At 39.7% G+C, this 15,566-nt stretch overlaps 1 protein-coding gene and 1 long non-coding RNA gene across 5 annotated transcripts in view; both read right to left on the minus strand.

Annotated features, from left to right (window-relative positions):
- The window catches only part of STK3 (serine/threonine kinase 3), a 294,249-nt gene extending 279,098 nt beyond the window's left edge, over nucleotides 1–15,151 (minus strand). For all 4 annotated transcript variants that reach the window (XR_014057367.1, XR_014057366.1, XM_081503347.1 and 1 more), the window contains exon 1: nucleotides 14,900–15,151. Coding sequence is in view for 2 of the 4 variants with exons in the window: in XM_081503347.1 (XP_081359473.1) it covers nucleotides 14,900–14,925 (26 nt within the window). In the remaining 2 variants the exon portion in view is untranslated. The remainder of the gene's footprint in view (nucleotides 1–14,899) is intronic.
- LOC145511010 (uncharacterized) lies at nucleotides 8,939–14,638 on the minus strand. Its single transcript, XR_014057368.1, has 3 exons — nucleotides 13,820–14,638; nucleotides 13,533–13,649; nucleotides 8,939–10,928 (listed from the first exon to the last, which is right to left on the minus strand). It is a non-coding gene; the product is annotated as an uncharacterized LOC145511010 (long non-coding RNA).
- Nucleotides 15,152–15,566: the final 415 nt, after the last annotated feature.

The following is a 15,566-nucleotide window of genomic DNA, read 5'->3' on the forward strand; positions in this document are numbered from 1 at the left end:
CTGTGTCTTTCTTCAAAAGATGTCAGCAATGCCAGACACGTTTCTAAAACACTTCAGAAACTTCAGAGGTAAATGCTTTATCAATCACTTATTTACAATCATTTTCTCCCTACATTTAAATTGTGAAGATAAACTATTGAGGAATTAGTCTCTATACACTGAGAACTTCTCACTCCCATCCTTAGAAAAATACTAGACTTAACTGCAATAATCCCAAACAATACACTGATTAAAAGTATAGCTACATTAATAAAAGTATTACTTAAGGGAAGTTTAAACTCTTGACAACATTAACATTTGTATCATTCAGTGAGTTCTGTACTCTGACTTCCGCATAATTTTTATAGACTTCATTTAATCCTCACAAAACCCAAAGAGAAGGTACTATTATCACCTCCACTTTATAAGTGAATATGCTGCTGCTGCTGCTAAGTCGCTTCAGTTGTGTCCGACTCTGTGCAACCTCATAGCCGGCAGGCCATCAGGCTCCCCCATCTCCGGGATTCTCCAGGCAAGAACACTGGAGTGGGCTGCCATTTCCTTCTCCAGTGCGTGAAAGTGAAAAGTGAAGTCGCTCAGTTGTGTCCAACTCTTAGTGACCCCATGGACTGCAGCCTACCAGGCTCCTCCGTCTATGGGATTTTCCAGGCAAGAGTACTGGAGTGGGGTGCCATTGCCTTCTCCAAGTGAGTATGCTGCTGCTAAGTCGCTTCAGTCGTGTCCGACTCTGTGCGACCCCACAGACGGCAGCCCACCAGGCTCCCCCGTCCCTGGGATTCTCCAGGCAAGAACACTGGAGTGGGTTGCCATTTCCTTCTCCAATGCATGAAAGAGAAAAGTGAAAGGGAAGTCGCAAGTGAGTATACAGAGACTTAAAAAACTTAAGTAACTTACCCACCATTGCATCAGGAAATGGCAGAACTAAGATTAGAACCATGGTCTACCTGACTCTAAAGCTCTGTCTCTTAACTGTTTTCCTAGCAATTATCACTTCTTAAATAGTAAGACAGACATAATTTGATGATCTCATAGTATATTTACTTTTTAAAACTGTATGAAAATTTATGAGGGTTTAGTTCATTAGTGGCATTAGAACGAACTAAAATACAACTCAAAAAATAAATGCTCTATAATGGATAGAAGACTTCATAATTAAATGAAAGTCTTGTTTTTCAACTCTATCAAACCATTTCCTCTCAGCTTGGGCTCCCTGCCTGAAAGTACTCTAAAATTATAATTTCCTGGCAAAGGATTTTAAAGAAGAAGTGAAGATTTTTCCCCTTCCTTCACCCTTGGAGTCCTTCATTTTTAATTTCTAAGAATTTTTTCACTTACCCTCAACTGGAAAGTGGTATGATTCCCTTTAATTTCTTATAACAAACCTTTATGACATTAAAAACCACTGTGATACACTTCCCAGCCCTGAAGACATGTTAGTGCATTTACTTTCTTACTAACTCATTTTTCAAAAAATTCAAATCCAGAAAATGTAGACAACATAAAACAGCACATTTGAAAATGCTCCAACATATTCACATCCCACCAAAATAGACATTAAAAATAATTGTATAAGAAATCCACAGAACTATGTAACTTTTAATCCAGTTCATTAAAAAGATTCTTAAACACTCAACAACCATACCTAGATTTGAGAACTAAAAAAGGGAACAGAATCTTTAACTGATTAACAATAAAAGAGGAGGCGTCTACATGAAACTTTCCAAGGTCTACTCATGAACCTGGCATATAAAAAAATCCACTATGACTTGTGCTAAAGAGACTACCTACACTTAAAAACTGTATTTACTCATATGTCTTATTCCTCATTTATTTCCCCACACCTCAAATTTTGAAAATAAACTATGAGGATTTATTCTCTATACACTCTCAACTCCTTGCTCCCATCCCTACAACACTAGAATTAACTGCAACAATTCCAAACAGTAATACATTAATTAAAGGTGTAATAACCATGTTAATAAAAGTCTAAATTCAAGGAAAGTTTAAGCTCTAACAATACTAATATTTCTATCATTCAATGAGTTCTGTACTCTGACTTCTGCATAATTTTTATACGCTTTCATGAAGAGAAGTATGGGGCGACCTGTGGGCACGGTGGCTGCTTTCAGCTGTTCGCAGAGATGGACACTGTTTTGCTTGATTTCTCATCACAGTCTGACTACTGACACAGCAACGGCACATAGGAAGCCACTTCTCAGTATTTCTCTGAGGTTCTTTGTAAATAAACTAAGGGGAGGAAACTGAGAAAGAGCCCATGATTTTGGTGCTTTGTGAAAATTCCTTTTGCTTTTTCTTAAAAAATTGGGATTATTTTCACCTGTTTGAGGTTTTTTTCTAAGAAATAAAAAGAAAATTTTAAAATTACAGCTGTGTCTAACAGACAAAAAAGATCAATCATTATAAGAAAGATAAATAGCTTAAATATTTCACCCACAGAAATTAAAAATAAACTACTACAAATGCAACTTTACCATATTTGTGTGTGCATGCATGCGCACGCGCTCAGTCCGACTCTTTGCGACACTATAGACTGTAGCCCTCCAGGTTCCTCTGTCCATGGGATTATCCCGGAAAGAATACTGGAGTGGGTTGCCACTTCCTCCCCCAGAAAATCTTCCCAACCCAGGGATCAAACCTGTGTCTCCTGCAGCTTCTGCATTGGCAAGCGGGTTCTTTACCACTGAGCCACCTGGGAAGTCCTATTTGTACACAAATATACCTCTGAAACATCAATTCAGTTTGGTAATACGACGAGTCCTCAAAATCCAAGCAATGCTCCAAAATGACAGAAATTTGTTTAACTTGGGAGTTTTGTGAGGGTTGTAAGGTAAAATCTAATCTTTTTTGATGCAAAAAAAATTCTATTTTCATACTAAATTTTAGAAATTTAGGAAAGTTTGAAGAATTTTGCTCTCCTTCACTGCACAATAATTGTTTAGTCAAAAGATGATTAAGACGTACTATGAACCCAGAAGAGAAAAAGGCCTTTGGTAAGCAAAAACTGAACAAAGAGCATTTACTTTGAGAAAGGGAAAGCTAGTGTTAGGTCAGATCACTGTTTCTAAGCTGCCGTTTAGAGAAGAGCATGGCAAAGAGAAAAAACAGGTGACAATGAAAGTAGACTTGGGGGGTGGGGGGCATGAAACAGCTATACGCAGCAACAGAGCTTCTAACACACCAAAACAGCACCCTCGAGAGTTTCTATAAACTAAAACTATGAATAGCTCCATGAATTTTATTATGGTTTTTTATGAACTAAAATTTATTTTAAAATAATATTAAGTAATCAAGAAAGCAAATGATTTGTCTCAGAAGACTGGGTCAAGTGTCCTCACTTTGAAATGAATTTCCATCAAAACTGGTTGTTTGAAAACTGTTTTAAAAATAGTTTAAGAGTATAATGCTTGAAGTGATTTACTTCATTTATTTGGAAAATCTATTACATAATACATCACACTTCCCAGTAATGTTCGATATTTTAAAGTTATCACTATGGCACTATTTTGGGAGACTGCTTTACATCACATGACTTTTTTATGAACATTAACCAAAGCTGACTAATCAAGTGCTGCAAGTCTGTATATAAAGGGGTGGAGTGATCCCATTTTCTTATCTTGGCCTGGTACTTGAATTCTTTTAGAAAAAAAAGACCTTGGAAGTATAAATGAGACTCAAGTGTACTGAAGGAAAACTCAATCTACCAGGAAAAGAAAATTATCAAAATACCTTCCTCTTGAGAGCTAGTGAGTACATATATTTTTAAGTTTCCACTGGAATTTTTATGAAATTCCATTGTTTAATTTCATCTTTTTTTTAATAATTCTTAGGAATTACATAAACTATAAATTCTATTCAGAGCAATCATTTCTCTCTAATCCCTTTCTATGATCTAGATTTCACTAATTATTAAAAATGTTTGAACAGACATTATTCAATATCATTGGAAAATGGTTACTGGCTGCTATTTGATTGCAATGATGGAATAATTCACACAATAACTTGTAAGTGAAACCTAATGTCTTTTAATATAGTAAGCAATTACATCAAAACTAATTCTTTTTATAATCATAAAAAGACACAGTGGCAAATGTAATTTACCAACTATGTCACTGAGACAAATATCTCATTTTACTTACTCAAAAGCACAATAAAACTTAAGAAGAGGTGTTAATATCAAAAGTAAAAGGCAGTAACGTGGCATTTAATATCTGGATGTGCTTCATTTTGCAATTCACCATACTACAGTCAGTTAGGGCTGGATTTATAAAGCAGCATCAAGATGCCCTTGAATTTTGTTTGTTTTTACACAGATATACTTGTATGCGTACAAGACAAGGCAAGCTAAAAGGTCTACCTTAAAAGTAAGGCCTGGAATCTGATCAGGTCACTAGTGGCGTTATCTTAGATTCTTTTATTTTCCTTTTCTCATTTAAGAAAAGAAGAAACTAGGTCACCTGAAACATTTAGAGGTGAGAAAAAAGTGAGGCTAGATATTAGGATAACAGTGGGTCACAAGGTAACCAGACTAAGATAGGGAGAAGACAAAGATAAAAGCCCACTCTAAAAAGTCTCTACGACAGAAATCTGTCTACATATGTCCAATTTCTGACTCAAACTTAGAAACATAAATGCATGGTGGATACTATCCAGGAAAAAGTGTAAAACTGCCAATGCTATATCACATTTTTTGACAGACTAGCCCATAGTTTGAAAAAATGAGTCAGGTTTCCTATCTAGAAATAAAACTCTTATTTTAAAATAACATCATATTAGTGGGCAGGTTAGGGTCTTGAAATACCATCTCTCACTAAAAGTAGGGCTTACTGTACAGGTTGATTCCAGATCTGGGACAAAAGATGAACAAGATGAGCCCTCAATATCTTATCACAGCAGAGAGCAAAGAAGCTCTCAAAGACCATGCAGGTCATGTCGCTTAAAGGGATTCCCACTGATCAAAGATGGGACACTCTGAGCTTCAGCAAAAGTAAATGCAATGAATTAAACCCATCAAATATGTTTATATCCATCAGCCCACAATGGCATTTTTAAAAAAGAAAAAAAAAGAAAGGAATGAGTCCCCTTTGGAGGAAAACAGGGAATTGATTCATTATCTTAAAAACAGGTAAATAAAGGAAAAGTATCAAGCATTTATCCTGTCTTTCCTTTACATACTATACCACTGGCTAACCAAACAGAAGCTGAGAAAAGTGACTCTTTAAAAAACCATTCCAACTAATAATTGAAAACAAAATGGTGTATTTTCAATTTCACCATTCTGCAACTCCCAACAAATTAACAGAAATAAGTATTAACCATCAACAGCTGCTAACATCACAAAAAAAAGAGGCAACTAGATGTTAAGTGACTCATACAGTCTTGACAAGTCCACCTATTATGATGCCTAAGGGACTGACTTGAGCCCTGATCCAGTCTCTGGATCCACCTGCCCATCTGCAGGAAATATGGAGGACAAATGAACGTGCTGAACTGCGCTTTGAGCAAGCAATCAGCAAGATCCAGGCTGTGGGAAACAATTCAAACAGTCCGGGTCCTCAACAGGAAAAGGAGAAGAGAAAAGATAGAGGACCAACCTAAAGATTAAAAACAACTCATATACAAACTATTTTTTAATTGGCAAGACTAACCTACAGTGTCCAGCAACGCACATTCAAGTGATTTACCATAAAAGTAAGGATAATGGTTACATGTGGTGAAAGGTGGCTGTGATTGGCATGGAGCACTCAGAAGGGGCTTCTCGAGAGGGTGGCAAAGCTGTTTCTTAAACTGACTGGTGATTATAAAGGTGTCTGCCTTATAGTAATTCATCAAACCATACACTTGTTTTTTATTGATGTTTCATTTCGCAATAAAAGAGTGAAAGTCGCTCAGTGATGTCCGACTCTCTGCGACCCCTTGGACTATACAGTCTATGGAATTCTCCAGGCCAGCATACTGGAGTGGGTAGCCTAAAGTTTTTCTTAAATATCAGGTCACCCAAACATTTCAACACTTAACAAAGGCTTGATTTGTTTCCCATTCTCTAGTCTAATGGAGTGAAAACAAGAGGTTGAAGAAAGAAGTCAATGCCCATCATTTCCTCTTCTGAGGGAACCACCTAATACCAACATTTTGGACCAAACAGATTCACATTCCTGGGAGTTTGGAATTCTAAGGAAGCGAATATAGATAACTAACCTATTCCTCTCCCAGTCTTTCACCATCCCCCAAGTTGTCCAAACCCAAAACCCAGGAGCCAAAATTGTTTCCTTCTTCCTTATTCCCCACATCTGATTTATCAGTCTTTCATTTCTAACTCCAAAACATAACTTAAATCTGTCCACTGCTCTTCATCTCTGTGGACTTCACCATCTCTAACCAAGAACTGCATCAATGGCCTTCTCACTTGTTTCCCTGCTTTTATTCATGTGTGTGTGTGTTCTCACTTGTTTCCCTGCTTTTATTCGTGTGTGTGTGTGTGTGTGTGTGTGTGTGTGTTCAGTCACTCAGTCATGTCCAACTCTTTGCGACCCCATGGACTGCAGCCCACCAGGCTCCTCTGTCCATGGGATTTCCCAGGCAAGAATACTGGAGTGGGTAGTCATTTCCTTCACCAGGGAATCTTTCCCACCAAGGGATCAATTGAACCTGCCTCTCCTGCACTGCAGGCAAATTCTTTACCACTGAGCCATCGGGGTAGATTTTATTCTTAACCCTCTACAATTTATCCTACCCAAGCAATAAGAGTCCTCTTACAAAGACACAAACTGCTTAAAATTCCACTTAAAACCCTTCAGTGACAGCCACTATACTGACTTAAATCCAAATTCCTTTCCATGGCTTACATCACTGAATCCCTGCCCATCTCTCTGACCTCATCTCCAACCACTTTCTCCCAGTCTACAACACAACCACCATGGCCTTATTTCAATTCCTCCCACACACTACACTGTACACTTTTTCCCACCTCCAGGCCTTCTCATAGCTTTTTGCTCTGCCTGGAATACTCCTTCCAGATACTCACAGAGAGTATTTCTCAACCTCACGCTGACAGCTTAAGTACTACCTTCTTAGGAAACCTCCTTCAACTACTCTATTAAGCAGGTTCCACCATTTTTATTAACAATATATACTACTTATCTCCCTCACAGCTCAAGCTCCAGCTAAAGTATATGTTCGAGGGCAAAGATTTCATCTGTTGCATTCAACCATGTACATCTGGTATTTGAAAGGTAGTTAATTAGTAATTACTAAATATAGGAATAAATGAGCAAATTAATGAACTCAAGGATGACAACCAATTGGTGCCATGAGCAATAATGGGTGAGTAAAGAAAATCAGTTTTTAAAAAGAAACAGAATGGGCCAACCGCCAGACAGGAAAAATAATATGGCTAGAGACAGAGAGTCAAGAAAATTAACTGCCTATTCTCTTTAATTTCTTCAAATATGTAAAAAGTTCACCTAAATCACAAAAATAATCTTAACTTACATTCCTTTCCAATCATAGAACTCTAGGTCCCACAATTTCAGAAAACCAAAAACTCTACAAATGAAAACATGATCTGCAACCTAAATGTCCATCAACAGATGACTGTTGAAATACAGTACATATATTCAATGGAATATTCCTCAGTCATAAAAAGAATGAAATAGTGCCATTCACAGCAACATAGATGAATCTGGAGATTGTCGTACTGAGTGAAGTAAGTCAGATGGAGAAAGACAAATATCATATGATATCACTTATACGTGGAATCTAAAAAAAATGAACATATTTACAAAACAGAAATGGACTCAGAGAAAACAAACTTAAGGTTACCAAAGGGATGGAGGGGTAGATAAATCAGGAGTGTGGGATTAAAATATGCACACTACTATATATAAAATAGGTAAACAACAAAGATCTACTGTACAGCACAGAGAACAATACTCAGCATCTTGTAATAATCTATAATGGAAAAGAACCTGAAAAAGAATACGTGTGTGTGTGTGTGTGTATGTGTGTATAACTGAATCACTTTGCTGGACACTTGAAACTAATATAACATTATAAATTAACTACACTTCGATTTTTTTTTAAAAGACAGAGATATAGAAAGCAACGCTAAAGCAAAAAACAAAAAAAAAGAAAAGATGACTTGGACAGAGAATAACACTCTATATTTTGAATTAAAGAAACTATTTCATCTTTAGAAATCATATATGTTCAACGATTTCCCCAATTTTTTGTGTGTATCAAGATACTAATACTTATAAGAACATATATGAAAAATTTACTCCATTTTACCTCGTTACTAAGATGTCTGGTATTATATAAAATCTATAGATTAATACAGGACTACAGTGCATACTAATTCAGAACCCACATACAGTACTACATGTGTACACCTATATTAATTATTACTAATGCTGAGAGCTTTCTGTAACTCTCATTTTGCCACAGACTCATGTTTTAAGATATATCTTTTGATGTACTCTGAAGAAGTTCAAGGTAATCTGCACCTTAATTTCATGGCATGCAAGCAATGGACTTATTTTTAACTTTCATACATGTCTGTTTACATATTTTTTACTTTCATTTATGCAACTTGAGACTGCAGAAAAATCAGTTGTAATAACACATTTCAAATATACAATCTTTGTTCTACACTATAAGCTAAAAGCTTTGGAAAATTAGAGTAATCCTGACATATGAAGCAATTCAAATAAAATCGGTAACAAGAAGCTTCAGACAACTGAAAAAGAAAATGTCTATCAGATAGTATAAATGTTCACTTTAGAAGAAAAATCGAAAGACCTCTCTGGTAGAGAGAAAGGGTGGAGCTGGTAGGGAGTCAGAAATTGAGGTTATCATAATTACGGTGGGATATTTCCAGTGTACAGGGTCATGCTACATCAGAAGGCAAAAAAGCCTTTACCTTCAAGAAACCTTCATGTATTATTATTGTTGTTGTAGTTGCTCAGTCATGTTCAACTCTCTTGAGACTCCACAGACTGCAGCTCCCCAGGTTCCTCTGTCCACAGGATTTCCCAGGCAAGAATACTAGAGTGGGTTCCCATTTCCTGCTCCAGGGGATCTTACTGACCCAGGGATCGAACCCATGTCTCCCCCATTGCAGATGGATTCTCTACCACTGAGCCACCAGAGGATATGTTCCTTTATAAACCCTGTCAGATGCCAGGCATAATCATTTTCCACTTTCCTGTACCTTAACTGGGACATATACACAGTGTTTGACATACAGTTGTTTTTAAATAATGGTTTCCTCTTTCTCCTTCACCTTCCTCCTTTTTGTTTTACAAAGAATAGCTCTACTGTAAGTATAGCTTGTTACAATTATACCACTCTGGATTCCTTTGGCAATGCCATCATCAAGCTTTGAAGTACCAGGAATAGTGCTGGAAACGCAATCAGTTTCCTCACTGTCACAACTATACACACCAATGAATGTTTCTCAAACTGCAGATCACAACTGGTTAGCAGGTCATGAAAATTTGGTGGGTCATGACTAGCAACTTTTCAAAGAACTAGAAAAGAATAGAAAATAGAAAAATACCAGAGAACATTACATGTAGTTCATTTCATGAAACTTCTGCTTTGGAGTCTCATCATCAATATTCAAAAAAAAAAAAATCATAATATATGATGGGCTGAAGTGACAGTACCTCTAATTCTACACAGACTTTTTTGAAACTAGAAATTGAAAAAACTAAATTCTAAGCACGTTCCTCCTGTACAACCAAATAAGAAGTGCTCGATTTAAACCCATTATCTTTAAAGTTTTACTAGTACACATTTCTGGAATGAGCACTGAAATTTTCTGGGATTATTTCAGAAAAACAAATTTCAAAACTAGCTGTGTTTAACATACATTTACCTCTTCCTTTTACATCCTAACAAATTCTTCAGTGCCAATATATGCTATATCTCGGCCCCTTAAAGAACAATGCATAAATTAATCATTGCTGAGAGTTGACTAAAAGACTGAGTTTATCTCCTGTCTTAATGCATAACTGAAGTTTGCTCACCAAGAACTGCTCCATAGGCTGTCATACTCCTCTCTAGAAAGGAAGAGCCAATTGATTGTTCCCATCTATAGGGCCTAAATCCATTCTAATGGAGTTGGAGCCACCCCAAATTAACCAAGAAAAGCCAAAGGGAGGACAAATATGCTTTGGGACCAAGTCGTTAATGTAAAGAGATACTATTTGCTGGATTCTTTTCCCACTGAACTACTTGAACATCTCCTCCACCCGCCTGCCACTGAAGCTGGAAGCTTTCGCCAGCTTAAATCAAAGAACTCTTCTTATCTTGAGAGTACATATGCTTCAGCAGTTTACTCTTTTCTCATTATCCTTCCAATATTTTCACTATTTCAATCCAACTTGTCCTCTAAGTATAACCTTAATCAATGAATTTCAAACTTTAAATAACTATCAATCCTATAATCTATCAGGGGACCAGGCTTATCTGGTAAAGGATTTCTCTCCAACAATGATGTTCTATCCTCTCTTTGACAAGTACTGTATATAACTATCTACCCTCCAGCAACCAGAGTTCTCATGCTCCCCACCTATCAGAGATCCACCTCCCGGTCTATGAATGTTCTACCCGGAGAAGAGCCCATGTTTGGTCAGTGCCCTCTCAACCTATCAAAACTTACCTATTCTATGGTCATTTTTCTGTCATCTAGTAGTTTCCCTAAACAGAAATCTGATAAACTCAATCTATCAAAATACTGATAATTAACAACCATTTAGTGGACTTCCCTTCCCAGTTGTTGTTCAGTCGCTCTGTCATGTCCAACTCTTTGCGACCCCATGGACTGCAGCACACCAGGGTTCCCTGTCCTTCACCATCTCCCAGAGCTTGCTCAAACTCACGTCCATTGAGTTAGTGATATATCCCTACAGAGGAAGTCAGAGGGACTTCATTTTAATAAGTACATCTGAAGACCTCTGTGATGAGGTATTAAGGAAATCTGGGGGATCTAAAAGCCATTCTGATATTCAAATGAGGCAAAAGATGTGGTCAGCCCTATCACTATGTTAACACGGGCCTTGTTGAGGAGAGCAAACCAATATTGCCAAGGTAAGAGGGGCCTTCCAGATCATCTAGGCACTAGTTTCTCAGATCTGGTTGTACATTGGAATCTCCAACTCCCAGAGGAGAAGAATGATACCCAAAGAAGCAACTTTCAAAGTCAGTGACAAAGCTGGGCCTAACATCAAGGCCTGATGCTATGTCAGATATATATAAACAATAGTTTATATATATGCCAACTAAAAGTTTAAAGACATGTATGGGAATGACAAACATGTACGGGAATGACAAACACACAATTCACAACAGTGACAACCCTCGAGGGAATGGGAAAGGAATCCAAATGAGAAGAGATATACTTAAGGAGCTTCAATTATATTGGGAATATTTTATTTCTAAAGCTGAGTGGTGATATGTAAGTTTTACTAAATTCATCCCCATTATCTTTTGGTTGTCTCAGTTCAGTTCAGTTGCTCAGTCGTGTCCGACCCTTTGCGATGCCATGAACCGCGGCACGCCAGGCCTCCCTGTCCATCACCAACTCCCGGAGTTTACCCAAACCCATGTCCATTGAGTCGGTGATGCCATCCAACCATCTCATCCTCTGTCGTCCCCTTCTCCTCCTGCCCTCAATCTTTCCCTAAAATTTTGTAATTAAAAAAAAAGAACAATCTTAAGATTGATACTCAAATGAATATCACTATAGGAATAAAAAGAAACAGTTTAGGCTAGAAAGCACTCAAATAAGATACTTTATGAAGCAGGCTTTCAATAAAACATAGATTACTAGTAAAAAATAAATAAATAAATAAATAACACAAACTTTTCCAACGGAATCATGGACAAAGGCAAACCTGGGAGTACCCACAGCCTATAACCTAAACAGAGAACAACAAGGAGACTTCAGAAGGAAAGATTCAGCTTGCAGAAGTAACATAAGGCTGGGGGTTAACACTGAGACCAAGTGATGGAGCTCTTGGGTACCAGTCAACAAGTGTGCCCCCATCCCCCCCCCAAAAAAAAGGAGGAGCATGACTGAAGTGATGTTTTAGCCAAAAAAAAAAAAAAATCAGAACAGAAGCTGTGTGCAGGATGAACTAACGCAGTGTTCTACAGATCATCAGAGGATTCCATACAAAATCAAAAGGGGAACAGAGGGAGGTGAGGCACTGAGAACCAAGTCCCAGGGCTCTGCCTCTACTCCAAAGAGAGCTCTTCTGCTGTTAAAATGTTTTGATAATCACTGAACTACAGTACCCAACTGGAAGGCACTGCTATAAATCAACTGTGAGGGTCTTAAGACCCTGGAATGGGGTAGTAATACTGGGAATGAAAGGGGGTGGACACAGACTTTCCGATGGAAAATTTGATAGGATGTAGTGACAAATTAAATAAGATAATGAAAGAAATGGATCCACATGAAGAAACCAAAAATACTAACTGAGAAGCAGCTATTGGTCATACAGACTTAATCATCAGCAACACATTTGTGACCATGTAACAATGTCTGAACCCTAAGGAAGAGATACTCACAGCAGAAAAGTGAAGTGGAATTCTTACAGAGATTAAAAGGAGAACAAGCAAAGGGGACGAGAAGATTATAGAAAGAGATGATCATGGAATGCTAAGACAGCAAGCAGAGTTTCAGTTTCAAAAAAGAGGCATCACTGGACACAATGAGTGGATACACAGCCCTTGCAGTTCAACATTATTGAACATATTATGAAGCTCTGTGCTAAGTGTTCTACTGGCACCTCCTCCACCCGACCAAGTTATTTAACCTTTCCAAGCTTCATTTAATAAGGAAAATATAGACAACTAGCATTATTGAACATATTATGAAGCACTATACTAAGTGCTCTACATATGACCTCATTTACTCCAAAATACATTTTACAGATGAAGAAATTAAATTCAGAACTAGCACAGTAAGTTGCAGAGCCAGGATTCCTATTCCTTGAGACAACGAAGTAAAAGAATGTATATACAAAATTCTTGGCAAATAGTTAAGATCTCAAAAAAAAATGGTAGCTTCATTTCATTATTAGAGGGTAATCATTAAGAGGTGCAACAAAAAAATTCACTGTCAGTTATCTCTGTCATAGCCCTCCATGTGGTGAGCCCTCTTAGTGTCCTCATCTTATAAAACAGGATTAATGTGTATAATCCAACCTACTCAATGGGGTTGCTTTAAGGATTAAACAATACGATGGAAAAGAAAACGCTATGAAAAAAATCTTTAAGAGATATTCAAACATATGGGATTTGTCACATATCTTTTGCTCTTTAGAAATGCCTTCCTGGATGAACACTTCTCTCTGAAGAGAGCTAAAAATAAGTCTCTTAAACGTGCAACCAACCACTTTGAAAAGTGTAAGTCACCACCGGATGGTGGTACACACCACCCCCCCTCCCCAAACCCCTCCAGGTTCTCTAATGTCCCTGCATGGGTAGGGGTTCGCTCTTACATCTACAGTGAAACTCTCATAACTTGGCATAGAGCTCATCAGTAGAGAGTTTCTCCTTCAATTCAGCGTCATTCAACTTGGCCTTACTGTAGGATCTCGGAGGTACCCTTTACAGTCCTTCCAAAACAAAATTGGGGGAAAACAGGTTTCAGTTTTGGTTGCAGTATTAAAACTGAGTGCCAAATCAATATTAGAATTGGGCTATTTTAAAATGCCAGAGAAGAATTTATCAAGGGCTCCAAGAGCAGGTCTCTTTTGGAAACTCCCCAACAACCCCCCTTTTTCACCTGAACAGATGGTTCCCAGGAATCAAGGCTCATATGTCTAGTCACACAGTTCACAATAGTTCACGAAGTTCCTACCTTTGCAATTATTCCATATTCTTGAATATACCGCCTTTCATCTAAAGATCTCTAGCTATCAAAACTCTCTTTACTCTTCACAACAGCACTATCTGGGAGAAAGATTGGTACCCTTATTTTACAAATTAAAAATGAAAGATGGAAGTGGAATGCTTTATCCAACATCAATCAACTGATTCACTCTTATGGGGGGAAATACACATTACTAATTTGTATCAATGGACAGCCTTGATTTAGCTTTTCAAGACCATTTCAAACTCCAGTTCAAAAGTATCTCCTGTGTGCTGCTACATTTCCAATATACCAAAGAATATTAACGAACAGTAAATACCAAAGCATCAGTATTTTTACATGCTAAAAGAAAAACAAACCTATACATATATGTATACACATACACACCCCCCATATGGGGGAGGGGTTCTAATTTAAGACTCCTACTGTCCTGCATCCATAAATACTTTTGAACTTGCAGAGTAAGGGGCGAGGAACACCTGTTAGTGCAGCATTTGCACAGTAAGTTTTACAGACTGTCTAGCTATTAATATTTAATTCCTTGAACTGTAAATAAACAACCCGCTTTCTCAAAAAACAAAAAAAAGGTGGGGGGTGGGCCACATTCTGGAAAACATTTGACAAGAAAGCCTAGATGGTTGTACGAAGCCCAGTCATTTCCTAGTTTTACGTCTCCCAGATGCTGAACCTGACAGGAGGGAGAACCGCGCCCGCCCCCGGAGTCCGGCCGCTGGGCGCCCCGCGCTGCCCACCGGCTCTCCCCGCGCGCGCCAGGCCCGGCGGGCCGCGAGGGACGCGAGGCTCGGCCTCCCCTCCGGCCCCGCCTCACCCACCGACAGGCGCGGCCCGGCGCTAGGACCCGCCCTGCGACCCCCGGCGCGCCCGGCTCGGGGCCCCGTAGTCGGGAAAGGGGGTCGCGGTCCCGCCCGGCCTAGCCGCCCCCGCCCCGCGGCGCCGCCTCCCTCCAGCTCCTCGCGCCCCGCGTTCGTTTACCTCTTGGGCGCTGGCGGCTGCTCCATGGCGGCCAGGGGCAGAAGGAGGGACCAGGTGGGCGGCGAAGGCTGGAGGCGGGCAGAGCGCCGGGGCACCGGCCGGCCGAGCCCGGAGAGCCGCAGCAGGAAACTCCAGGAACTCGGACCAACTTTCCCGTAACTCCGCGGCGGATCCCCCGCCCGCCGGCCGAGCCGGGCTCCTCCCGGCCCGCCCCGCCCCTCTGCCACCAGCCCCGGCCGTGGAAGAGTGGGCGGGGCTGGTTGGGGAAGAGTGGGCTGGGCCGGCCACGGCCCAGTGTGATGGGCGGGGCCAGGCGCTGGGGCCGGGGGTGGGGGAGCTGGTGGGCGGGGCCAGGGGCCAGGACAGGGCCGGCCCTGGTGCAGGCTTGGGGAGGAAAGAAGTCCGGACTGGAAGGGCGAGAGGCTGAGGCCTAGTCTGGACCCAGAGCCAATCTCAGCTGGCCTGGGGCACGTTCTTTTCCAGTGGCCCGAAGCTGCCGCTTCTCACTTGCCTTCACTGCTTTTGACCCTTTCTGATTTGACTCGTTTCTCTGGATTTCCCAAGGATACCCTTCCAAACATCTTGGAGCAACCGTTTGAAGTACTGCTAACTGCCCACGCTTCCCTCTCTAGTTGTCATGATTATTGGTTATGTTTTCCCCCAGCCA

Source organism: Giraffa tippelskirchi, chromosome 6 (assembly GCF_054371585.1).
Source record: "Giraffa tippelskirchi isolate mGirTip1 chromosome 6, T2T-mGirTip1v1.2.pri, whole genome shotgun sequence".
NCBI lineage: Eukaryota > Metazoa > Chordata > Mammalia > Artiodactyla > Giraffidae > Giraffa > Giraffa tippelskirchi.